Source organism: Anomaloglossus baeobatrachus, chromosome 6 (genome assembly GCF_048569485.1).
Source record: "Anomaloglossus baeobatrachus isolate aAnoBae1 chromosome 6, aAnoBae1.hap1, whole genome shotgun sequence".
Classification (NCBI taxonomy): domain Eukaryota; kingdom Metazoa; phylum Chordata; class Amphibia; order Anura; family Aromobatidae; genus Anomaloglossus; species Anomaloglossus baeobatrachus.
In genome coordinates this window covers 19511750-19539179 of record NC_134358.1, presented here as the reverse complement: position 1 = coordinate 19539179, position 27430 = coordinate 19511750, and the positions used below count along the sequence as shown (strand labels likewise).

At 43.8% G+C, this 27430-nt stretch overlaps 1 protein-coding gene across 4 annotated transcripts in view; it reads left to right on the top strand.

Annotated features, from left to right (window-relative positions):
- The window catches only part of ADGRB1 (adhesion G protein-coupled receptor B1), a 719771-nt gene extending 707412 nt beyond the window's left edge, over positions 1-12359 (top strand). For all 4 annotated transcript variants that reach the window (XM_075352815.1, XM_075352814.1, XM_075352813.1 and 1 more), the window contains 3 exons: positions 1425-1460; positions 4447-4551; positions 10461-12359. In XM_075352815.1, the coding sequence (XP_075208930.1) occupies positions 1425-1460; positions 4447-4551; positions 10461-10658 (339 nt within the window). In that variant the 3' untranslated portion in view covers positions 10659-12359. The remainder of the gene's footprint in view (positions 1-1424; positions 1461-4446; positions 4552-10460) is intronic.
- The last annotated feature ends 15071 nt before the right edge of the window (positions 12360-27430 follow it).

Here is a 27430-nt window from a genome sequence, read left to right as displayed (position 1 = left end):
ATTATAGTAGTTATATCCTTGTCCATAGGGGGCAGTATTATAGTAGTTATATTGTTGTACATAGGGGCAGTATTATAGTAGTTATATTCTTGTATATAGCGGCAGTATTATAGTAATTTTATTCTTGTACATAGGGGCAGTATTATAGTAGTTATATTCTTGTACATTGGGGCAGTATTATAGTAGTTATATTGTTGTACATAGGGGGCAGTATTATAGTAGTTATATTATTGTACATAGGGGCAGTATTATAGTAGTTATATTCTTGTACATAGGGGGCAGTATTATAGTAGTTATATTCTTGTACATAGGGGCAGTATTATTTAGTAGTTATATTCTTGTACATAGGGGGCAGTATTATAGTAGTTATATTATTGTACATAGGGGCAGTATTATAGTAGTTATATTCTTGTACATAGGGGCAGTATTATAGTAGTTATATTCTTGTACATAGGGGGCAGTATTATAGTAGTTATATCCTTGTACATAGGGGGCAGTATTATAGTAGTTATATTGTTGTACATAGGGGGCAGTATTATAGTAGTTATATTCTTGTACATAGGGGGCAGTATTATAGTAGTTATATTGTTGTACATAGGGGGCAGTATTATAGTAGTTATATTCTTGTACATAGGGGGCAGTATTATAGTAGTTATATTATTGTACATAGGGGCAGTATTATAGTAGTTATATTCTTGTACATAGGGGGCAGTATTATAGTAGTTATATCCTTGTCCATAGGGGGCAGTATTATAGTAGTTATATTCTTGTACATAGGGGCAGTATTATAGTAGTTATATTCTTGTACATAGGGGGCAGTATTATAGTAGTTAATTATTGTACATAGGGGCAGTATTATAGTAGTTATATTCTTATACATAGGGGCAGTATTATAGTAGTTATATTCTTGTACATAGGGGCAGTATTATAGTAGTTATATCCTTGTACATAGGGGGCAGTATTATAGTAGTTATATTGTTGTACATAGGGGGCAGTATTATATTGGTTTTATATTTTATTTTATATTATAAATATTTTATTATATAATTGATTATGTATAGGGAGGATGGCCGCCCCCTTACTCTAGAACTGAAAAAAATAATACTGTGATTAGAAAAATAAAACAAACAGAAAAAAAAACCCATATCTATTAGGATCTTGGGGTAAAGATTAAAAAAAAATAATAGAAATGTATTTTACCTGTTAGTGGCTGATGTAATTGCAGCACGTGGAGCCGCAGTGTTGTGTGCGGTGAGCTCCAGTGGATATCGGCCGGCTCTGCCCGGACACTGGATATAATCAATGATATCAGCAGGAGGATAATGACTGAATTATTATTTCCATGTTGCAGTCATCACATCGTATTGCTGGATTCTGCAGTTTGTGGATCACACTTATGATTTCTATTTTCTCTTTATTCACAGAGAAGAAAATCCCGGTATGCAGAATTAGATTTTGAGGTACGATTTTGCTTAATATTTTATTAAAAGTTCTCATTTTTTCTGTTATTTTTTATGATGTGCGGTTACGTGGCTACTTATTCAAATACGCCTACCTTACTTGTGAACCTAAAATGTTCTTGTACAGTTTTGACCAGGGGGGCGCTGTTGCATTATTTTCTATGGAAAGAATTTTTTTATGATTGTGGTGGAAATTGGTACTGCAACTTCTCCAATTAAAACGTTGCAAAAAGTTATGGAACTAGGAATGAGGACTAGGACGGAGCATTTTATATTCCCAATTTGGTAAATAAATATGAAACATCTAAAATTAGAATCTACCTTTTTAATAAAGCATTCAATTACTACAGAAAAGACCTTCCTACTTATATAGTTACAAGGTTTAGAGCCGTGTTCCCCAACTCCAGACATCGGGAGCCACCAACAGGGCATGTTTTCAGGATTTCCATAGCATTGCACAAGTGCTGAAATCATCACCTGTGAAGGTGACTAAATTATCACCTGTGCCACTGCCATACTAAGGAAAGCCTGAAAACCTGCCCTGTTGGTGGCTCCCGAGAACCAGAGTTGGGGAACACTGGTTTACAGGATCAAGGAGAGGAGAAATAAGCGGGTACTATAGCTTTTCTTAAAGGTTTGTTCCCAGCTTGGGAAGTCCACAGGTTCGGTAACATGATTGTATCTGGGGTCTGATTTGGATCACAAGAACAGGTCTCTGCCGTCTCCGAATGGAGTGGTGGCTAGGCATGCACTCTATTTGTTTTGTATGGCTGGAGAAATTAGAGTCGTTTTTTTGGGATCAGTTGGTGTCCCTGTGGTCAGCCCTTGATCAACATATCCTATTGAATGTGGATCTACACCTTTGGTTTCCAACCAAGGTTCCTTAGACCCTAGGGAACCTGTTCTGTACCATGGAGATTACAGTTGAGCAATTTGATTTGCTGCACCCCAATTGTCCATCCTGGTGGTCAACTGCAGCCAGTCTTTACATTATGATGTTGGGAGGTGTAATAAATGCCGAAAGATGCCATACTTCTGCGCCCGGCATTTTTCGGCACTTATGACACCTCCCAACATCATGATGTTGCAGGGCCTAGAAAGTGAAAAGGAAGCTGGGCCGAGATTGTGGACAAAGAAGTGAAGACAGACGGCCACAGATGATTAAATTGGATGGTGGACCAGAGTAGAGTTAATCAAATTGCTCATCTTTATTGGAGATCCTTGGAACTCTCCCAAAAGACAGTACACCCGAGAAGGGTGTAGAGTTAGAAATGGAGAGGAGGTACTGGGTTCCGAGAGGGACACCATCAGTCTCTCTGCCTTGGTGGTCAGGGCTTTTATATACGAGGCTCTAGTAGTAAATTGAATGGTTGCTCAAAATGAAAGAAAAACTAGCTCCAACTTTAGGCAAGAGTTATTTCCTTTAAGGCTATGTGCGCACGTTGCGTTTTGGCTGCGTTTTAATCTGCGCTGTGTCAATCACAAAATGCCTGCTTTGTGCTGCCCCAACAAAGTCTATGAGATGTCAGAAAATTCAATCCGCACGTTTCATTTTTTCGGCAGTGTTTTGTTTGACAAATATTTGTCAAAATTGTTGCGTAAAAAAAAAAAAGCAGCATGTCACTTCTTCATTGCGTTTTGGTTGCATTTTGCATCCGTTCTTGTAAAAAAAAAACGCAGGTCTTTCGATCTCTCTCTCTCTGTCGCTCTCGGTCTCTTTCATTCTGTCGGTCTCGATCCCTCTGTATCCTATCATTGGCGCGGCGCGTCTGTCACACTGCTCACACTGCTTCTCCTGCTTCTGAAAGTGCTGGCCGCTCATTAGGTTCATCTTATATTCACTGCTTTCCCGCCCACCGGTGCCTATGATTGGTTGCAGTCAGACACGCCCCCACACTGAGTGACAGCTCAGACTGCAACCAATCACAGCCGTTGGTGGGCGGTTCTATATTGTGCAGTAATATAAATAAATAATTACAAAAAAAGCGACATGCGATCCATTAGATGCGACAGTCCCCGGAACTTACCCAGCTCATCCTGATTACCCTGGTGCGGTGGCAATTGGGGTAATAAGGAGTTAATGGTAGCTCATAGCTGCCACTAAGTCCTAGGTTAATCATGGCAGACGTCTGTGACACCCCCGAGGATTAATCTGTAAGTGAAAGTAAATAAACACATGCCCCGAAAAAATCCTTAATTTGGAATGAAAGACAAAAAAACACCCTTTTTCACCACTTTATTAACCTCAACACTCCATGACACTTCCAGCTCTACTACATCAGAAGCTCACAGTGAGCGGCCTAGAGCATGACCGCTCGCTGTGAGCTTCATGCAGCAGCTGAAGTGAGTTGCGCTATCAGCGATGACATCACTCAGGTTACCCGCGGCCACAGCCGGAGTCCTCCACCTGTGACAGCAAGTCGCCTGAGTGACTGAAGTGAGACGTGCGATCAGCGGGAGGTTACTCAGGTGATTTGCGGTCACAGGTGACTCCTTCACCTGTGATCGCAAATCAGGCCACGACACAAACAGAGCTGTGCGATGAGAATGAATTCGGGTGAAGGTCTAACGTCACAGACGCGGCCCCGCACTACCGCCTGTGTCACAGCACTGGCCTCAGAGGTTCACTGGAGTTCATTTTCATCGTGTGGCTCTGTCTCTGTCAGCGGGCAGTCATGCTATCTATTTTTTCTATCTATCCCTCTAGCTATCTAGCCTAAAACCGGGTTGGCAAACTCAATCTGCTCAAAGCTTCCCGCAAACGTGATCGAGAGGGAGTCAACAAATCTCCACAACAAGCAAAATTATAAATTGTTTGTACTTCCCCACTTTGAGTTTGTTGGTTTAGGAATTGGAGTATGAGTTCCTTGGGGGTGAAAACACTCTTCAGGGGCTTCCCCATAGTAACAAGGATGGGGGGACTATGCTCTGGATTGTTACAGAGTAGAATAAATCTTAAGTTTTGTTTTATTGTTTTTTTTCTCAGAAAATTATGCACACCAGAAAACGCCACCAGGACATGTTCCAAGATCTAAACCGAAAGCTCCAACATTCGGAGAAAGAAAAGGAGTCACCAACAGCAGAGAGCAAGGTATGAACCAGGAGGGGGGAAACAACCAAGGGGAGTAGGAAGGTCTAATGGACAACTCGTTCCCGAGAGCTCTTCTCCTGTGTGTCCTTTATTTCGAGAGGAGGGTCAACATTTTCTCACCCCCCCTTGTGTCAAAGTCCAATCTGACCCAAAAAATCCATCAATCTATATATTTATTATACAGTCGTGGTCAAAGGTTTTGAGATTGACACGTTTTGATTTTCGATATTTTTAAACAAATGTTTCTATGGTTACGGAATTCTCATCATTTCACACATTTCCACACTTTTTCTGATGACTCTAGAAGTTTATGCGGAGACTCAATATTCCCAGCGCTGACCCCGATTTCTCCAGACTTCTAATCTTTGACTCGGCGGCTGGATATCGGCTTCTGGGCCAGATCCTGCTTGATGACCCGTTCCTGCTTCTTCAGTGATTGGTGTGTGGTCATGGATGAGAAGCCTCCACACATGAGTGGTCTCAGGAGGCTTTAACGTTGGAAGACACAGAACTCATCGCAGCTCTCACATTTTCATCTACAGACAATCATTTTTTTAACAGTTTTAACCCCTTAACGACCGCGGGCAGTAATATTACGTCCTAGCGGTCATAGTGTTACTGCCCGCGGTCTGCCGTCGGCAGCATGCCGCGATCGGCGCACATCTCAGTTGATTTTCACAGCTGAGATGTGTGCCTGCTAGGCACGAGCAGAATCGTTATCTGCTCGTGCCGTTTAACCCCTTAAATGGCGCTGTCAATATGTGACAGCGCCGTTGCGATCGCGGTAAACGTTTACTTACCGCCCGTGCTAGCACAGGGTCATGTGATGACTCCTGTACTAGACATGAACTACTTTCAGTTTCATTCGGCCCGGAGCCGAGTGAAGCAGAAAGTGAGCGTATCTGCTGTTTACAGCTGTTTGGCTGTCATCAGCAGATAGGGAAGAGCAATCGGATTGCTGATCGCTATAGGGACTAGTAAAATATAAAAAAAAGAAAAAAAGTTTTAAAAAATAAAAAAAAAAACCCTAAAAGTTCAAATCACCCCCCTTTCGCCCCATTGAAAATTAAAGGGTTAAAAAAGTATACACACATTTGGTATCGTCGCTTTCAAAAAAGCCCGATCTATCAAAATATAAAATCAATTAATATGATCAGTAAACTGCGTAGCTGGAAAAAAATTCCAAACGCCAAAATGACTTTTTTTGTCGCCACAAGTTTTGCTCAAAATGCAATAACAGGCAATCAAAACGTAGCATCTGCGCAAAAATGGTACCGTTAAAAACGTCAGCTCAAGACGCAAAAAATAAGCCATCATTGAGCCAATGATCCCGAAAAATGAGAACGCTAAGGGTCACGGAATATGGCGTAAAACGTGCGCCACTTTTTTCAGACAACGTTCCGATTTTTTTTTTTAACCCCTTATATAAAAGTAAACCTATACATGTTTGGTGTCTACGAACTCGCACTGACCTGAGGCATCACACCCATACGTCAGATTTACTATAAAGTGAACACAGTGAATAAAATATCTCAAAAACAATAGTGCTATCGCACTTTTTTTTGCAATTTGAATTTTTTTGCCGTTTTCCTGTACACTATATGGTATAACTTATGGTTTCATTTAAAAGTACAGCTTGTTCTGCAAAAAATGAGCCCTCACATGACCATATTGACTGAAAAATAAAAAAGTTACGTCTCTCAGAAAAAGAATGGCGGAAAAAAAAAAACGAAAGCGAAAAATCGGCCGGTAGTGAAGGGGTTAAGGATGCTTCATCAGAGAAAGTCCTCTGCAGTCCGATTTCTTGGTCCTTGATTGTTTTTTTTTAGAGAAGTGGCTTCTTTACTGACCATTTGACGTCAGGCAGCCTCCAAAAGTATTCACGCTGCTATGTTTGAGAACGCTGACATCTGCCTGCTGCCATTCCTGAGCAACCTCTGCACTGATGTTGAACTGATCTTGTAGGTCATTGCTTTTTATGCGATGGTCCAGTCACTTGCTGGAATTTTTTTGGGGAACCCTGAAACATTCTTCACAGCAATTGAACCTCTGTGTTTGAAGTGCTGCATAATTCAATTAATGGTTGAATTAGAGGCAATCTTACAAGCAGCAATGTCCTTACCTGTAAAGCCCTTTTGATTCAAAGGATTGACCACTGCTCATGTTTCCTTGGAGGTAACCATTATTAACAGAAGAAGACAATGATTTGAAGAACCAGCCCCCTTTTAAAACAACTAGTCAGCTCTTATAATTAAATCAGCAAGACTGAGTGATAAAAGCTGCCTTGTCCTTGTTAACACTTGAATTGATATCAGTTGGTCATTTTGTGGCTGGGACGAAATTCAGTGGAAATTAATTACTTTTTATTATTATTATTATTATTATTATTATTATTATTATTTATTTATTTATAGAGCACCATTGATTCCATGGAGTTGTACATGAGAAGGGGGTTACATACAGAATACATATACAAGTTTCAATAGACAGACCGGTACAGAGGGAAGAGGGCCCTGCCCTTGAGGGCTTACATTCTAAAGGATTTTGTGGAGGAGACAGTAGGTGGGGTGGCAGCTCCGCACGGTGGTGAGGCGGCAGCTCCGCACGGTGGTGGGGCGGCAGCTCCGCACGGTGGTGGGGCGGCAACTCCGCACTGTGGTGGGGCGGCAGCTCCGCACGGTGGTTGGGTTGGCAGCTCCGCACGGTGGTTGGGCGGCAGCTCCGCACGGTGGTGGGGCGGCAGCTCCGCACGGTGGTTGGGTTGGCAGCTCCGCACGGTGGTCGGGCGGCAGCTGTGCACGGTGATGGGGCGGCAGATCCGCACGGTGGTTGGGTTGGCAGCTCCGCACGGTGGTTGGGCGGCAGCTCCGCACGGTGGTTGGGCGGCAGCTCCGCACAGTGGTGGGGCGGCAGCTCCGCATGGTGGTTGGGCGGCAGCTCCGCACAGTGGTGGGGCGGCAGCTCCGCATGGTGGTGGGGCGGCAGCTCCGCACGGTGGAGGGGCGGCAGCTCTGCACGGTGGTGGGGCAGTGGGGTCATTGAAGGTTATAGGCATTTTCTGGAATATTTCTGATTGCCCACTTAGAGAATCCCACTTATGGAATCACACAGACCACACAGATTTACAATTACTTGCTAGTTTTCGTGGCAAGGAGTGACTTTGCACTTTTTTTTTACTATATGAACACTCTTCATAGCAGTCTAGAGTTAATGCAAATTGTAGCTATAAAATCGGAAGCAGTGAACTGTGAAGACCAAAATTTGTGTCAGTCTCAAAACCTTTGACCATGACTGTATATTGGATGGAATTTCCATTTATTAAGTTGTCCGTTGGCCCACTTAACATCTCAAGAGATATCTGAAAGATTGAAAAGTTTGGATAGAGGACTATTAGTCTTTAAAAGTTTTGTTCGGGTGAAACCTGCATAAGACATCCATTTCATGGCTCGCTTAGTGTCCCTTGTTCTGTATCCTGAGAACCACGGCTGACGTACAATGCTGGTCCCAGCTGCTTCCATAATTGTGTGCCAGACCACGCGGTCGGAGGATAACAGGCTAAAAGCTTATTTACTTGATAATCCTCCAAAGCAACCAAGTTAAAGTGGCCCAATCCCGTCTCTTGGCTCAGGTGGCCGAATGGACGTAAGTTATCCAATATGCCCGTCGGAATGCACGGAAAAGAATAGTAATTAAAATGTGTGTTTCTTATGAAGCCTTTTAGAGTTGAAACTAGAAAAAGAGATCAATAAAAAGAATTGGAAAATACATCTTCAAACCATACAAGCTATAAAGTCAGGAGAAGTGAACTTTACATACAATGTTGTCTTGGTCATCATGAAAGCTTCTTGGAGATCCTGGCAACACTCGCTCTCCCCCAGAAGGAAGATATTGGTTCCTTTTGTGGGACGGACATACATGTAGTTATAAATGTCCCATTAAAGTGTCTTAAAACATGACTTAGAATATTAGTCTAACAAGCATTGTCTTGGGTTCTGCTTGGCTGGCTGAGATGCCTTCTGATCACCTCTTGGGGGTAGCTGCTTCTTTTTGCATTAATTTGGCTGGTATAGATAATGGTTTTTTTAGGTCAATGAACCACCATACGTTAATTGATGTCCACCAAATAACTTTTTACAAAGAGAGAAGTGACCACCAGAGAAAAATATTAAGTACTCCTTATGGATCATGGCTTGCCTTGGGAGTATAGGCAGTTACGTAACTAGAGTCCAAAGGACGTCGGTGCAAAGTTTGAACCTGCCCCCCCTTCCCACACGTTGTTCAGATGTAGGGGGCATTGTAGCATTCTAAATCCTATAAAGTCAATATGAGTTGCCCCTTCTCCCTCGTAATTGTGTGGTACCCCCATTCTGTACTAAGGGTCCCTATCCTGGGCCACTTAATGGTAAATACGTCCCCCCTCCTGGTGTATGACCACATCATGGCTATATCCTGGAAAATATGGCCCCATATATATTTCTCCATCATGGCCTATTCTGGTATAATAGCCTCATCCTGGTATATATGCTCCAATCATGGCCCCATCCTGGTATATATGTACCCATCATGGCCACATTATGGTGTATGGCCCCATCCTAGTATATATGTCCCCATAAAGGCCCATCCTGGTATATACAGTATATCCTCATCCTGATATAGATGTGTCCATCATGGCCCCATCCTGGTATAGATGCCCCCATAATGGCTCCGTCCTGGTATACATATCCCCATAATAGCCCCATCCTGGTGTACATGTCCCCATCATGGGTCCATCCTAGTATATATGTCCCCATATGGCCCATACTGGTATATATGTCCTCATCCTGGTATAGATGTCCCCATAATGGCCCGATCCGATATAGATGTCCCCATAATGTCTCCATCCTGCTATACATATCCCCATAATAGCCCTATGCTGGTGTACATGTCCCCATAATGGCCCCAGCCTGGTTTATGTCCCTATCCTGGCCGCATCTTGGTACATATGATACCCCCGGGTGCAGCACACAGTAAAAAAAAATAAATGATTATACTCATCTTCCCCCCGCTCCCCCAATGTCCTCCACCGATGATCGCATGCCACAACTAACCAGCATGTAAGTGGCACAGTTCATGACATGACTGTGCTCCCACTTACAGCATGGCCAGCTGCCGGGTGCCAGCATATTTTCTGTTCCCCACACCCTGGATTATGGCCGTGGGGAGCAGTGAATATTCATAGCCTTAATCGGCGGCCAACACATCATAGTGCAGGGACCCTACGAGTCTCTGTGCTGCAATGTATTTTAGCTGGATGTGTGCCCTCAGACACATTTTCAGTGGTGTGGACGATCCCTTGCTGTGCGTTTGTCTCTCCTTTGTGTGTGAGTGCAGTGTGTATGAGTTTTCGTTCTCCCTTGTCCGTGTCATTTCTGTAGAGTTTTGTTGTTGTGTTTTCCTGCCCGCCCCAAGGGTGGGGGAGATGGGGGAGTAAGATCAGCGTTTGGACAGGAGTCGGGGTCACACTGCGGGCTTGGACCTGCCTACAATCAAGCCTACCTCTGAGATAAGGGACAGCACAGGGTCTCTGGTTTGAGGGCCAGCCTAGGTGCCCCTGTTCTGTAATTAAAATATCCCGTGACACTAGACCCTTCCTTACTCTGCCCGGGGAGCGACACCACGTGCACGTCATTTGCTGCAGCAGAGAGAAGGGAAGGATTGGGCCACAATAATTTTTGGACTGTTTTTTTACCGCTTGACTTTTCATATTAATCTAAGCAAAATGGCGGCCAGCAGACGACTTCCTATGAATTCCCAAAAACTCAGAATCACAAGATTTCCCAAATTAATGGGAGATTTTGAAAATGATCTTTATAATGTATCTTATCGATCTACCTTTCATGTGTTAATCCGAACTTCAAAATGTTTTACAGATAGAAAAACAGCAGACGCCCAGCAAGAGGTCATGGGAAGGAATGAGGAAGATTCAGTCACCACCATCTTGGGTTAAAAAGGACATGGAGCCTGTGTCCCCTTCTCCCTTAGAACTAAAGACTGTGGAATGGGAGAAAACAGGTGCGACGATACCCCTTGTTGGACAAGACATAATTGACCTTCAGACTGAGGTCTGAAGCTTGAGGAAAAGACTTCTTTTTATTTTTAAAGAATATGATTCCATATAAAACGGAGAGATGTTTGGTTTCTTTTGAAACCTTGTTAAAGTACTTTTTTGCATTGTTCTCAGAAGGGAAATTCCGTTAGACTCTTAGAGGTAGGTGCGACGAGCTCTCTCCCGGGTATGGCAGGAAAGATGTCGTAGGCGAGAGGTCAGACCATTAACGGAAGACCATGGAAACCAACTGGGACCTTCAAGTGGAGATCACACCGAGGAATCATCGAGGTTGGCTGGCGATTCTTTACAATGACACTTAGCTTCCGATAGATAATTAACAATTATATAGTACTCTGGTGTATTATATAAGAGCTCCGGGGCAAATCGAATTCTCCAGCTCGATATCGCCATTAAGTATTGTTTAGGTCCAATTCAACAATGTCTGCCCGAGCTGGCCCAGCGCAGTGGGTAGTAGCCAAAGCAAATCCAATCCTGGTCAACCGTGTCTAGTTTGAGTAGATAGAACCAAATGAAATGACCCCCATCAGAGTGCCGTAGAGCGAACGAAGAGTATATATTGAATGGAAGCCCTTGACTGTTAAAGAAAACCCTATAAGAATACCTTCTGATTACCCAACCTTCATCTTCGGCTCAGTCAAGCGGGCGTTTTGGTATACGAAGAGAAATGTTAATATATCTAGTTTTGTAAAAATGGCTTGTGGGACTTGACAAACATTAGCTATGAAGATCCAATAAAGTGTTCCCAAACTTTAGAGCACTTGTTTCTTTTGCTCTTCTCCTTTTTTTCGAGAACCTTTACATTTGACTCCTCAAGGATCCAGAATGGCTACCTGTACCCGGAAGTCTACTCTCCGGTGGTCATCACGTCTCTCGGAGCCGCTCCATTCCATATAGCTCTCTTTGTTTTTTGGGAGTTTCGAGAGCAAAGGTGGAATCTGAGACCACCGTGGCTTCTCCTGGTGGGAAGGGGGGTTGTTTTGTTTTTTTTTGTCAATGGGAAAAAGATGCATCAATGAATCTTAAAGCAAGTTGCTTGATATGCAAGCATTTTTTTTTCTTTTGGCGCCAGTGTTATTTTATTTTTTTATTATTATTATTCTTTTTTTTTTTAAATGACATTTCTCTTGTCATTAACTGTATAGTAAATCAATAAATGTTTAAAGAATTTAAAACAAAAATCCAAAATAGTAAATAAAAAAGATAAAAGATTACTTAAAACTGTGATGTAATTGTCAGATTTTAGATTATATATACGAAGAGAAAGCACAAGGCCTCCGGTGCCGTGTTGTATAATATTGTAATTACTATAATTACACATAATGAATTTTACCATATAAATATCTTTATACTGTGTTTTCATTTTTTTTTAACACTCGGACCCCCTCAACCGCCCCCAATCATCGAGTCACCGCACATTAGCAGTGTTATGTAATAACTTACTTATGTGTTTGTTTAATAACTGTTAAGATTCAGGTTTATTTAAATTTTTTTTCTAGTTTTTATTCTTTTTTTTATATATTTTTTTATTTTTTTTTTATTTTTTTGCCCGAATCCTCTGCCTGTTGTTTTTTTGGTTTTCTTTTTTTCTTTTTTTTTTGTTTGTTCTTTTATTTTTGCCAATCTGTGTTTGTCAGTTTTTTTGTACAGTTTTCAGAGCACAAATGAATGTGTTTTTATTTCTAATAAAAAGTGTAAACTACGCTCTAGTTTTCCTGCTCTCTAAATCCATTAGGAAATGATCGTTTCATCGATTAGGATTTTCCAAAAAGAAAAAAAAATTATACGCAGTGCCATTGCTCAAAAAGAAACACATCTACGGAAGAACAGATTTTCTCTGGAAATTTGTTTTTTTTCCTAAAGGGAACCTGTCACCTACTCACCTATGGGACGGTTTGATACGTTCCAGTACGATGGGCATCACTGGTCTCAGTCTGGCGCCTCCTCTTTTCTTGCAATCGCCGTCCTCCTTTCTTCGTGCGGATGATGTCATTCACACAGAGTCCTCCATTGTGATCCTGCGCATGCGCACTTCTTTCTGCCATGCTGAGGGCAGAGCAAAGTATTGTAATGCGCATGCACGTGCGTTCTTTGACCTTTTCCTGTGCCTGCACATTACCGTACTTTGCTCTCTACAGTACCATGCTGAGGGCAGAGCAAAGTACTGTAATGCGCAGGCAAGGTCAAACGCTCGTGCATGCACACTACAATATTTTGTTCTGCCCTCAGCATGGCAGAGAGAAGTGCACAGGATCACAAGGTATGACATTGTGTGTGGATGACGCATCCTACGTCATCCACAGAGTCCTCTATTGTGGTCCTGCACATGCACACGTCTCTCTGCCATGCTGAGGGCAGAGGAAAGTATTGTAATGGGCATGCATGGGCTTTCATTGACCTTTTCCTGTGCCTGCGCATTACAGTACTTTGCTCTGCCCTCAGCATGGCAGGGAGAAGTGTGCATGCGCAGGATCGCAATGGAGGAGTCTGGGATGACTTAGCATCCACACACACAGTGTCTTTCCTTGCGATCCTACGCACCTCTCTCTGCCATGCTGAGGGCAGAGCAAAGTATTGAATTGCGCATGCGCAGGCATTCTTTGACCTTTTCTCGTGCCTGCATATTACAGTACTTTGCTCTGCCCTCAGCATGGCAGGAAAAACTGTGCATGTGCAGGAGCGCAAGGGATGACACTGTGTGTGGATGACGCGTCCTACGTCATCTACAGAGTCCTCCATTGCACTTGTGTACATGCACACTTCTCTCTGCCATGCTGAGGGCAGAGCAAAGTATTGTAGTGCACATGTGTGGACATTCATTGACCTTTCCATGCGCATTAAAGTACATTGCTCTGACCTCAGCATGGCAGAAAGAAGTGCGCATGCACTGGAGCCTAACGGAAGACACTGTGTGGATGACGTTATCCACACAGTGCCGTCCATTGCACTCCTGCGCATGAGCACTTCTCTCTGCCATACTGAAGGCAAAGTATTGTAGTGTGCATGCTCAGGTGTTCTTTGACCTTTCCCCGCTCCTGCGCATGCGCACCACAATACTTTGCTCTGCCCTTAGCATGGCAGAGAGAAGTGCGAGTGCGCATGAGCACAATGGAGGACACTGTGTGGATGACGTAGGATGCATCATCCACACAAAGCAGGAAGAAGGACGGTGATTGCAAGGATTGATGAAGCGCTGGGTCAAGATCAGCGACACCCCTCAGACCGGACCGAATTGGACCACCACACAGATGAGTAGGTGACTGGTTCCCTTTAAGGTTTCTTACATTGATATTTAGGATAACCAAGTTGCCATAAGAAATAGCTGGAACCCATACTGGAAAGTCGGCCATCCGATTGGCACCTGATAAAGACTAATATACTTTTTCAACCCCAGTAACCAAAGAAGGGCAATTTTTTTACATTACTATGTGTCGGCTTCACCAAATTTTTCCAGGAAATTCAATTTGCGGGGAATATTGTTTCTTCTAATCAAAAGTTCACAAACCAAAATACCCTGAAAAAACATGTCTGACACTATTGTGCTTTCCACATACACTAATCATCTTCACTGTTGTACTGTTAATCACTATATTTACAACAATTTATTCATTGTTTTATGGTTTTCTCTTGTTTCTCTTCATTTCTAAGCTGTGAGCTGTGATGTCCTCACACAAACCTGACTCGCTCTAATTTGGCTGCTGCCTTCCCTGCCTGTGCTTTTATACAGACTATGATTGTCCTTCCCAATTGGCTGTGCGATACCATGTGATGTGATAGCTGCAAGGCATCATGGGGAAGCCCATCTGGCCGTCATATGATTTTTCTCTTTCTGATGCAGTCTTCTACAATATGTATGTTCAAATTTGAAGGTGGCGCAAAATCTTAAAAATTGCAGCACATTCAATTTGCCGGAGTAACATAATCCAAATACAGCCTCATGGGCCACAGTTCTTTATCAGCCATGGTTGAAAGCACAGAGAATAATAATTGGACCAGCGCAGTTGCACTTTTGTAGTCTGGACCTTGTACACGAGTTTTTTGGAAACGCTTACAGACCCGTCATTGAAGGGTGAACCTCTCTAGGGCAATTTTCAAGGTAATTTAGGGTAGTCCTTTCAAAGAGCTTTCAGTTATCCTTGCATCCCTCAACTTCCAGCATGGATCAGTCTTGTAGTTTGGAACCTGAAATTATGCACAATGTAGTCCATGGAAACTTTTTTAGATTCCCAAAGAAGCGTAATTTACTAAAGAGAAAAGTATTCACACCTGTTTGTCATCCAATGTCATCCATTTTTTGCGAGTTTAGGTCTACAAGAAGATTCAATTCATGTTTACTGACCATCAAATGGAACATGAATGGAAAAATGTTCTTTAAAATCTCAGTGAAACTAAAAAATAGATCCAAAAATTAAAAATGTTGTCCAGCACCATAACGGATTCCCCCCCATAAATCTTGCTATTATGGGCCTGTCACAACATTAATGATCTAATTTGAGCAATATTACCTTTTATCATGTTCTAGCAGCACATTCTCATTACTGGCTCCAGCTCTGATGGGGTTAATCAACAACTTCCTCTCTGCTGACTTCCTATGTTCTATTACTACAAGTTCCATCGTGCATTGCAGTGGCCTGTAAGGCAGCACTTGTGACATGCACTCAAAACTCCACCCAACCCCTCCCTTCACTCCTTCCTCTATCTTCAACCTTCTGCATCTTGTGACACAGAGGAAGCACGGCCATGCACATCCAGTTACACCAGCAGCTGACTGCATTTTCACATCTCATGCCCAGGATTATGGGTAGGGGGAGCAGTGAATATTCATTCGCTTTAATAGCGGGCACACGTGATCGCCCAACAGCTGCAGTAAGCCGGCACCTTTGAGAACACATGCTCACTGTTTAAGGAAATTAATATTCACTGCTCTCCATGTGCATAATTCCACCTCTCGGCACCAGCTTCAATGCAGAGAAGGGGGTGGGATTATGGGCGTGGAGAGCAGTGAATATTCATGTCCTTAATTAGTAGACATATTTTCCCCAGCGCTGGCTCCTGCCTCCTGTGACCCTGCAATCTGCAGCTCAGGGACCCAATGTTTCTCTGTGCTGCAATGCATTTCAGCTGGATTTGCGTCTTTTTATGCACAACCAGCTGAAGTGGCCCTGGGGTCAGCGGGCCCCTGTACCGCACACTACATTCTTAGATTGTGCTGTGGGCCCACAGCACAGTCAGAGTGAATGGCCGCATGATAGGGGGATGTCCAGTCACCATCTAGAGCCCAGAAGTTGACGTGACATCACTGGATACTAGCGGTCGTGGCAGCTGAGGGTCACACGATCGGAACTGAGGTACAGGGATAGCGCCTTTCAGTGCCAAAATTGAAAGAAGACGGTATTTCGCAATACACTTAATTTATTGGTCACTGTAGATGGCAAATATATAAAGTAGTGGCCAACCTTCTAAATGTAACAATATTATTTACCATATGCATTGGGTTTTTTACCTTATGACTCTTCATTCTAGTATCCAATTGCTGCAAGTTTTCAGGATTACCTTAGTATTGCACAGGTGAGAGAAAATGGGGCAATTTCCGATGTCTTGAATGATTCCATTGCCTGCACAATGCTAAGGAAGTCCTGAAAACATGACCTGCCCGGAGGACTGGAGTTTGGGAATCACTGCTCTAGACCATGAAAATGGAGACCCTCCAAAAATACATGGCTCCAATGAGCAAGAGGTGCATGATACAAAAGGAGTATGTTCACACCATGTTATTTTCTGCCATATTTTCCCAAAACAGACTCCGGAGTGGAACCCGTAAGACCAAGTTGGAACTTGTGAATGTTATAAATACGTGTGTAGTGCCGGTGTCTGCAGAGACACTGACTTACCACCCTGGCCTAGTCATGTCCTCCCCCGGCCATCCACGTGTGCTGCTGTCTCCTTCCCTTTCCAGGCACTGTATATGCCGCACTGGGTTCCCGGGAGTGCACCTTAGACGTGTGCAGGCACACTGGCTCTCCTATTAAAGGGCTGGTGTGCGATTTCCAGGAAATGCCTCTTAGCCTATGGCTGAGAGGCACTGTGTATATAAGGCTCCCTCCTATTAGGGAAGGTGCCTGTGCAACACCTTGACTAAAGGCCGCTTTACACGCTGCAACATCGCTCAAGCGATCTCGTTGGGGTCACGGAATTTGTGACGCATATCCGGTCGCTTTAGCGATGTCTTTGTGTGTGACAGACACCTATGAACGATTTTGAATCGTTACAAAAACGGTCAAAATCGCTCATCGGTGACATGCCTCCCTATTCTCGAATATCGCTGCTGCTCGGTGTACGGAGTAGTTTGTCGCTCCTGCGGCAGCACACATCGCTATGTGTGACACCGCAGCAACGAGGAACCTCAACTTACCGGCGGCCGCCCGCAATGAGGAAGGAAGGAGGTGGGCGGGTTGTTATGTCCTGCTTATCTCCGCCCCTCCGCTTCTATTGGGGCGGCGGTTCTGTGACGCTGAACGAACCGCCCCCTTAGACAGGAGGCAGTTCGCCGGTCACAGCGACGTCGCTAGGCAGGTAGGTAGTGTGACGGGTCAGCGCGATGTTGTGCGCCATGGGCAGCGATTTGCCCGTGTCGCACAACTGATGGGGGCGGGTACGCACGCTAGCGATATCGGTAACGATATCGCAGCGTGTAAAGCGGCCTTTAGTTAGTGTCGTGTCTGTCTAGCTAGTTGTCAGGTCCCGTTAAACCTGCGTCCGTTACCTATACCTGAGTCTGCCTTCCCATACCTATCTGTCCCTGCCGTGCCCACCATACCTGTCTGCCCCTGTCATCTCACCTGTACCTGCATGCACCTGTGTCTGTACCTAAGACTGTCTCCTGTCCTGGGGGTCAGCTGCCACAGTCCCGGTCACTGCCCTGGGAGTGGTAACTGGCGTTTGTCTCATGGTGGGCGCTTAGTTAAACACCTCCCACCAAGGGATAAGCTCGGGTCCCCCTTGTGGTCCAGTGGGTCCACTAATCCCGCTCACTGCCTCTACACCGGCCGCGAGCGTTACAACGCGTTACAGTGCACTCCAATACATAGACATATCCTAATAAACTGTAGCCAGTGATATGTTAAAATTACCCTATAAAGTAAAGATTTTATTAAGCACAAAAACAATAATATAAGTAAAACAAACAAAAAAAAATAAGTTTCATTATTTATTTTAAATTTAAATTAATTAAAAATCACAAATTAAAACAGAATCTCCATTGGATACAAAGTTATTAAACAAAGGGAACATGCTTCTGGGGTTCCCAGAATACTTAGACAATCTGAAGTCCATCTTTTCATTTTCATTTTATTGCAAATTAATTATTTCTCAATCTATTGGATTTCATTTATTTAAGAAGCCAACTAACTTTTTAGTGGTTTCCCCGCACCCGATGCCATGGCCACGTAGTCATGTTCTTCTTGCTAAGTTATTACTTGAATTATCTGCATTTAGTGCCAATAATTAAAAAAAAAAAAATCAACAAGACGACTTTCATGTTTGTTGAATTTTTATTTATTTTTAATTTTGGTCTTTTGAGTAGACGCTGGGTTTATGTTTTTGGAAAGAAAGTTGAAAACATATTATTATACCGGCCAACTGTCCCGAATTGTTTTGGACACCGAACCTGGCAAATGCAAAAAGTAATGAGATTGTAATTGGGTACCAGAGTAGTAAAAGGAAGCAATTACATATATTTGTAAATCTGGAGACCTCCATCTTTACGGCTTACCCCCGGCACGGCACACGTTGCATCCCTCCGGGGCGCAGCAGTCTCTTGTAACTCTTCTCTTCTGGTAAATATTTTTGCTGCTGATGAAACCAAGAATAATATTTCCGTAATAATAAATTTTATTACCGGAATATTCTGGCTTTTATGCTTTTACGCTGGAACAGAAGTTTCAAGTTATGCAAGTGCAAAATCCAAGGCGACAATAGAACATCTGGAGAATGAGATGATAGAACAATATCCCTGCTAATCGTGCCATCTCATGCAGTAAGACATCACTTAAGCTGCATAATCTGGGATTTGTCGTCTTATTACTTCTGTTGTATTAGTGATAAGCAAACCTGGAACTACTTACTTATTATTCCTCAGCATATGTGGAGCCACCTCTATTGAACCAGCTCAATTTATGATTAAAGGAATATTTTTTAGAATATTTTTTGCTTTAAGAAAATATTTTCTGTTGCATGTAATTTATCATTTCTTAAAATGTATATGTGGCTTTGTCAAAGAAAAATATATATTTTAGCACAATAATTGAGCCTTTCAAAATATTAAGGATGGTCTAAGACATTGAGTGACTTCTTTATTGCTTTCATTTATTTTCAAAATTTATTTCTCGAACATGCCAGTTGTGGTGCTGCAGGTTCAGGGCTCAGTGAGTGCTCCCTGCATGTTAAGCTGCATGAAAAAAACCAAGGAGAAAAATTGTAGAAAAAATACCCTGACTATAAATAAATTGCAAGTGCTTAATAACAGGGTACTTAGTATATACATTTTTGCAAAAAGGTAAGAAGCTGTCTCACCTCGTCACGGTGTACCCATCTGAGACAGTCCCTAACCTACTAAAGTTAAAAACATATTCTGTACCTGACTTGTGTCATGTCAAAACTTCAATATGGATGGTAAAATGGTCAGCTGGGTCCCAGATTAAATACACAGCAAAAAGTGAGAAGCAGGTAATTGTTCAGCCTCAGTATCAGGAGGGCTGCACCCCCAACTTGCATTAAAGCAAGATAACAGACAAAAAACACCAACAAACTGAGCTGTAACAAATGTTCAATAAACATGCGTCACGGTGTACCCATCTGAGTTGAAGTTTTGACATGACACAAGTCAGGTACAGAATATGTTTTTAACTTTAGTAGGTTAGGGACTGTCTCAGATGGGTACACCGTGACGAGGTGAGACAGCTTCTTACCTTTTTGCAAAAATGTATATACTAAGTACCCTGCTATTAAGCACTTGCGATTTATTTATTTATAGTCAGGGTATTTTTCCTACATTTTTTCTCCTTGGTTTTTTTCTAGTCTTGAGGCTGCAATTCACATGCTTGTAATGTTGCATGTTTATTGAACATTTGTTACAGCTCAGTTTGTTGATGTTAAGCTGCATGGTTGGGGCTCAGTGGGTTTCTCCTACTTGTAGATCTGTATCTTCATACCTTAGATGGTGTTCACTGCTTGTGGTGCTGCAGGTTCAGGGCTCAGTGAGTGCTCCCTGCTTGAAGAGCTGCATGGTTGGGGCTCAGTGGGTTTCTCCTACTTGTAGATCTGTATCTTCATACCTTAGATCAGGGGTCTCAAACTCGGCTGGGTGTATGGGCCGCACAGAAGAAAAAAATAATTTGGGGGGCCGCATTCTTTGCGGGACAAAGTGACATTTTTATTGGTACCATATATATTTTTTTACACACCTTTGGATCACTTATTTTCAATATTTTTCACTTGTTTATTATAACAAATGTCCACATTCTTTGGTTAAATATATATAAAAAAAAAAAAATTTGATGGTAAAATAAAAGTCATGCCTTATTTTGTTTTTTTTTTTACATTTTATCCCTTTCTTGTAACTAATAGTGTTACAATTATCACTATATAGAAATTGTGGCCAACATCTTTTAGTAATGTTCCCTATCCTATAGTAATGTGCCCACCTTGTCCCCATCCTATAGTAATGACCCTAGCCTTGTCCCTATTCTAATGTCCCCATCCAATAGTATTATGCCCATCTTTGTAATGTCCCCATCTTTTAGTAATGTGCCCACCTTGTCCCCATCCTATAGACATGTGCCCACCTTGTCCCCATCCTATAGACATGTGCCCACCTTGTCCCCATTCTATAATAATGTGCCCACCTTGTCACCATTCTATAGTAATGTGCCCACCTTGTCCCTATTCTATAGTCATGTGCCCACCTTGTCCCTATTCTATACTAATGTGCCCACCTTGTCCCCATTCCATAGTCATGTGCCCACCTTGTCCCTATTCTATAGTAAGGTGCCCACCTTGTCCCCATTCTATAGTCATGTGCCCACCTTGTCCCTATTCTATAGACATGTGCCCACCTTGTCCCTATTCTATAGTCATGTGCCCACCTTGTCCCTATTCTATAGTCATGTGCCCACCTTGTTCCTATTCTATAGACATGTGCCCACCTTGTCCCTATTCTATAGTCATGTGCCCACCTTGTCCCTATTCTATAGTCATGTGCCCACCTTGTTCCTATTCTATAGTAAGGTGCCCACCTTGTCCCCATTCTATAGTCATGTGCCCACCTTGTCCCTATTCTATAGACATGTGCCCACCTTGTCCCTATTCTATAGTCATGTGCCCACCTTGTCCCTATTCTATAGTAATGTGCCCACCTTGTTCCTATTCTATAGACATGTGCCCACCTTGTCCCTATTCTATAGTCATGTGCCCACCTTGTCCCTATTCTATAGTCATGTGCCCACCTTGTTCCTATTCTATAGTAAGGTGCCCACCTTGTCCCTATTCTATAGTCATGTGCCCACCTTGTCCCTATTCTATAGTCATGTGCCCACCTTGTCCCTATTCTATAGTAATGTGCCCACCTTGTCCCCATTCTATAGTCATGTGCCCACCTTGTTCCTATGCTATAGTAAGGTGCCCACCTTGTCCCCATTCTATAGTCATGTGCCCACCTTGTCCCTATTCTATAGACATGTGCCCACCTTGTCCCTATTCTATAGTCATGTGCCCACCTTGTCCCTATTCTATAGTAAGGTGCCCACCTTGTCCCCATTCTATAGTCATGTGCCCACCTTGTCCCTATTCTATAGACATGTGCCCACCTTGTCCCTATTCTATAGACATGTGCCCACCTTGTCCCTATTCTATAGACATGTGCCCACCTTGTCCCTATTCTATAGACATGTGCCCACCTTGTCCCTATTCTATAGTAATGTGCCCACCTTGTCCCTATTCTATAGTAATGTCCCCATCCTGTAGTAATGGGGGTGGGGGCAGTGGCGGCGGGTGAAAGGGGGCGCTATAATTTACCGATCGCTCTCGGCTCCCTTCCACCCACGGACGCTGGAGTGAAGCTGAGGAAGCGGTCTCCAGCCCCAGATCCACAGTGATTGGAGAGACCGGCCTTGTGACCGGTCTCTCCAATCAGAACTGGAGGCGGGTGAAACTGAGGTCACCCAGCTCCAGCCAATGATCGGTGCTACAGCTGCACTGATCAGGGCTGGATTTCAATGTTACAGCCATTTTCAATGGCTATAACATTACAGTGGCTGTGATTGGCTGACGAACGCCGCACAGCCAATCACAGCCTCCGTAGGTCCGGGGAGGAGACACCACCCCTCCTGAGGTTCCCTCCTCCCCAAATCTAAGGTATTTGCTATTTGCAATGAAAACAGCGATCGTAGCCACCGGGGCCGCGATTTCACCATGACGTACTGGGTATGACATGGATCCTTAAGTACCAGGGAGCCATGACGTACCCAGTACGTGATAGGTCGCTAAGGGGTTAATGTGCCGTACTTCACATACACAAAAAATAAAAAACCACCATTCTTCTCACCTGTCCCGCGCTCCCTCGGCTCCTCACCTCTGCTTCTTGCTGTCTGCAGCCCGTGCCCCAGTGACTATCGCGGCTGGTGCAGCCACTGGCAGCGATTTATGTCAGATGAATGTTTTGCCGGCGCTGCGCGCGCACAGTCCTTGCCTCTGAGAACGCAGCGCCGGCAAAACACTCATCTGACAAAGTACAGACAGTGGCCGGGGCCCCTGCATCGGCCGTGATAGTGAACAGGGGCACGGGCCTGGGGGCCGCACGAAGCAGCCTGACGGGCCGCATGCGGCCCGCGGGCCGCGTGTTTGAGACCCCTGCCTTAGATGGTGTTCACTGCTTGTGGTGCTACAGGTTCAGGGCTCAGTGAGTGCTCCCTGCTTGAAGAGCTGCATGTTTAGGGCTCAGTGGGTTTCTCCTACTTGTAGATCTGTATGTTCATACCTTAGATGGTGTTCACTGCTTGTGGTGCTTCAGGTTTAGGGCTCAGTGAGTGCCCCCTGCTTATTGAGCTGCATGTTTAGAGCTCAGTGAGTGTCTCCTACTTGTGGAGCTGCATCTTCATTCCTTAGAAGGTGTTCACTGCTTGTGGTGCTACAGGTTAAAGCTCAGTGAGTGCTCCCAGCTTGTTGAGCTGCATGTTTAGGGCTCAGTGGATGTCTTCTACTTGTCAAGCTTCATCTCCATAACTTAGAAGGTTTCCAGTGCTTGTGGACCTAGAGGTTCTCAGCTTGGTGAGTGTTTACTGCTTGTGGTGCTACAGGTTCAGGGCTTTGAGGGTTCCCTGCATGTTTAGAGCTTAGTGGGTGTCCTCCACTTATTGAACTGCACCTTCATAACTTCAAAGGTGTTCAATGCTTGTGGATCTAGAGGTTTCGAGCATAGTTAGTGTTCACTGCATGTGGTGCTTCAGGTTTAGGGCTCAGTGAGTGTTCCCTGCTTGAAGAGCTGCATGTTTAGGGCTCAGTGGGTGTCTCCTACTTGTGGATCTGTATGTTCATACCTTAGAAGGTGTTCGCTGCTTGTGTTGCTGCAGGTTCAGGGCTCAGTGAGTGTTCCCTGCTTGAAGAGCTGCATGGTTGGGGCTCAGTGGGTTTCTCCTACTTGTAGATCTGTATTTTCATACCTTAGATGGTGTTCACTGCTTGTGGTGCTACAGGTTCAGGGCTCAGTGAGTGCCCCCTGCTTATTGAGCTGCACGTTTAGAGCTCAGTGGGTTTCTGATACTTGTAGATCTGTATCTTCATACCTTAGATGGTGTTCACTGCTTGTGGTGCTACAGGTTCAGGGCTCAGTGAGTGCTCCCTGCTTGAAGAGCTGCATGTTTAGGGCTCAGTGGGTTTCTCCTACTTGTAGATCTGTATGTTCATACCTTAGATGGTGTTCACTGCTTGTGGTGCTACAGGTTCAGGGCTCAATGAGTTCTCCCTGCTTGAAGAGCTGCATGTTTAGGGTTCAGTGGGTTTCTCCTACTTGTAGATCTGTATCTTCATACCTTAGATGGTGTTCACTGCTTGTGGTGCTTCAGGTTTAAGGCTCAGTGAGTGCCCCCTGCTTATTGAGCTGCATGTTTAGAGCTCAGTGGGTTTCTCCTACTTGTAGATCTGTATCTTCATACCTTAGATGGTGTTCACTGCTTGTGGTGCTACAGGTTCAGGGCTCAGTGAGTGCTCCCTGCTCGAACAGCTGCATGTTTAGGGCTCAGTGGGTTTCTCCTACTTGTAGATCTGTATGTTCATACCTTAGATGGTGTTCACTGCTTGTAGTGCTACAGGTTCAGGGCTCAGTGAGTGCTCCCTGCTTGAAGAGCTGCATGTTTAGGGCTCAGTGGGTTTCTCCTACTTGTAGATCTGTATGTTCATACCTTAGAAGGTGTTCGCTGCTTGTGGTGCTGCAGGTTCAGGGCTCAGTGAGTGTTCCCTGCTTGAAGAGCTGCATGTTTAGAGCTCAGTGGGTGTCTCCTACTTGTGGAGCTGCATCTTCATTCCTTAGAAGGTGTTCACTGCTTGTGGTGCTACAGGTTAAAGCTCAGTGAGTGCTCCCAGCTTGTTGAGCTGCATGTTTAGGCCTCAGTGGATGTCCTCTACTTGTCAAGCTTCATCTCCATAACTTAGAAGGTATCCAGTGCTTGTGGACCTAGAGGTTCTCAGCTTGGTGAGTGTTTACTGCTTGTGGTGCTACAGGTTCAGGGCTTTGAGGGTTCCCTGCATGTTTAGAGCTTAGTGGGTGTCCTCCACTTATTGAACTGCACCTTCATAACTTCAAAGGTGTTCAATGCTTGTGGATCTAGAGGTTTCGAGCATAGTTGGTGTTCACTGCATGTGGTGCTACAGTTTTATGGCTCAGGGAGTGCTCTGAGCCTGTTGAGCTATATGTTTAGAGCTCAGTGGGTTTACCTTACTTGTTGAGCTGCATCTTCAGAATGAAATAGATGTTCTCTTCTTTTTTGTTCAGTTGGTGTACTCCACTTGTTGAGCTACATCTTAAAAAACTTAGATGTTTACAGCTTGTGGATCTAGAGGTTCTCAGTCACTGCTTGTGGTGCTACAGGTTCTGGGCTGAGTGAGTGTTCCCAGCATGTTTAGCTGCATGTTTAAAGCTCAGTGGGACTTCCCTACTTGTTGAGCTGCATCTTCATAACTTAGAAGGTGTTTACTGGTTGTGGATCTAGAGGTTCCCAGCTTAGTGAGTGTTCACTCCATGTGGTGCTACAACCTCAGGGCTCAGTGAGTGCTCCAAGCTTGTTGAGCTGTATGATTGGGTTCTCCTACTTGTTGAGCTTCATCTTCAAAATTTAGTAGGTGTTCTCTTGTTTTTGGATTGTTGGGTTTACACCACTTGTTGAGCTACATTACTACTTAATTACGTAGATGTTTACTGCTTGTGGCTCTAGAGGTTCCCAGCTTGGTGACTGTTCACTGCTTGTGATGCTACAGGTTCAGGGCTCAATGAGCGCTCCCAGCTTGTTGAGCTGCATGTTTAGAGCTCAGTGGCTGTCCTCTACTTGTCAAGCTGCATTATAATAAGTTGTTAGGGCTCACTCATGTGGATCTAAAGGTTTCGGGCTAAGTTGGTGTTAACTCCTTGTGGTATTACAGTTTCAGGGGCCAGGGAGTGCTCCCAGCCTGTTGAGCTACAGTATATAAGCCCATATAACCCCATTTATAAGGCAAGAAATCCCACTTATTAAACCTGACAGGGCACACTTGTGAAGTGAAAACCATTTCCGGTGACTACCTCTTGAAGCTCATCCAGAGAATGCCAAGAGTGTGCAAAGCAGTAATCAAAGCAAAAGGTGGCTACTTTGAAGAACCTAGAATATAATATATATATATTTTCAGTTGTTTCACAATTTTTTGTTAAGTATTTCATTCCACATGTGATAATTCATAGTTTTGATGCCTTCAATGTGAATCTACAATTTTCAGAGTCATGAAAATAAAGAAAACTCTTTGAATGAGAAGGTGTGTCCAAACTTTTGGTCTCTACTGTACATGTTTAGAGCTCAGTGAGTTTCCCTTACTTGTTGAGCTGCATTTTCAGAATTAAGTGGGTGTTCTCTTATTTTGTATCAGTGGGTGTATTCCACTTTTTGAACTGCAGTGTAATAACTTTGAAGATGTTTACAGCTTGTGGATCTAGAGGTTCCGAGCTTAGTGGGTGTTCACTGCTTGTGGTGCTACAGGTTCATTGCTCAGTGAGTGTTCCCTCCATGTTAAGCTGCATGTTTAGGGCTGAGTGGGTTTCTCCTACTCGTTGAGCTTCATCTTCAGAATTTAGTAGGTGTTCTCTTGTTTTTGGATCGGTGGGTTTACTAGAGGTTTGCAGCTTAGTTGGTGTTCACTGCTTGTGGTGTTACAAGTTCAGGGCTTAATGAGTATTCCCAGCTTGTTGCATTTCATATTTTAGGATTCAGTGCATTTTCACTACTTGTCGAGTTGCATCTTTAGAAGTTACTGGATGCTTTTGGATCTAGAGGTACTGAGCTTAGTAAGAGTTGATTGCTTTTGGTACTACAGGTTCAGGGCTCAGTGAGTGCTCCCAGCTTCTTGAGCTGCATGTTGAGGGCTCAGTGTGTTTCCCCCTTCTTGATAATCTGCATTTTTAGAAGTTAGTGGCTGTTCCCTGCTTCGTGGATCTAGAGGTACAGAGTGTTTTTTCACTGCTTGTGGCTCTGTAGGTTCAGGGCTTAGTGAGTATTCTCAATTTGTTGAGCTGCATGGATAAGGCTCAGTGAGCTTTCCTCACTTGCTGAGCTGCATCCTCAGAACTTAGAAGGTGTTCCCTGCTTGTCGATTTAGAAGTAATGAGCTTAGTTGGTATTCACTGCTTGTGGTGCTACAGGTTCAGGGCTCCCACCTTGTTAATCTGCATCTTTAGAACTTAGATGTTCCCTGTTTGTGGACCTAGAGGTTTGGAGCTCAATGGGTGAACTAAGTTCAGAGCTTAGAAAGTGTCCCTTCTTGTGGAGTGGCTTCAGATCTCAGGCAAATCAGACTACAAGTTCATCCTATATATAGGGTTTGTTTTAGTTGGTAACAATGATGTAGAACATGCAGGATTGTATTGGAGGTGTATACACAAGTCCAAACACTTAGCAGAAACAATTTAATTATTTAAGATGCATATAAAAAATATACAAAATTTCCATCGAAAAACCATACCATAGTGACTGCTTACAGTGCTATGAAAGAAACCATAAAACTGTGGCCGCCATTCATGTAAGACTTTGAATCTTCTTGTCAATCACATAAAAGAGAAATGGCCAGAAAGGTCACCGGTACCTTCTACAAGAGCTGGGAATGAGGATAACAAGCACCAGGTCATCCTAGGTCTATCGTCACACGACCTTGAAAAAAAGTGACAGCCCTAAGACTAATTTGTTTTATTCAGCCCATGGTCCGGGCCTTTGACTGGAGTCCCAAAACAATATGAATCTGGTCAGTATCCATAACTTAGACGGTTAGGCTTTATTTTCTAAATTTATTTGAATACCTGTACAGTTGTCTGACATGTATAGATGTATACTCCCCAGGGGTTAATGTTTTTCAGTCCTTGCAATTAGTGCATAGACTTTACCATCTAGGAGTCCCAATCCTTAAAAATGGGGAAAAAAATGTTATCTGGGTCCCTCCTCTGTGTGTCTTCCGGGGGGTATTGCCGCCCCTCCTTCTCATTGCACTTAG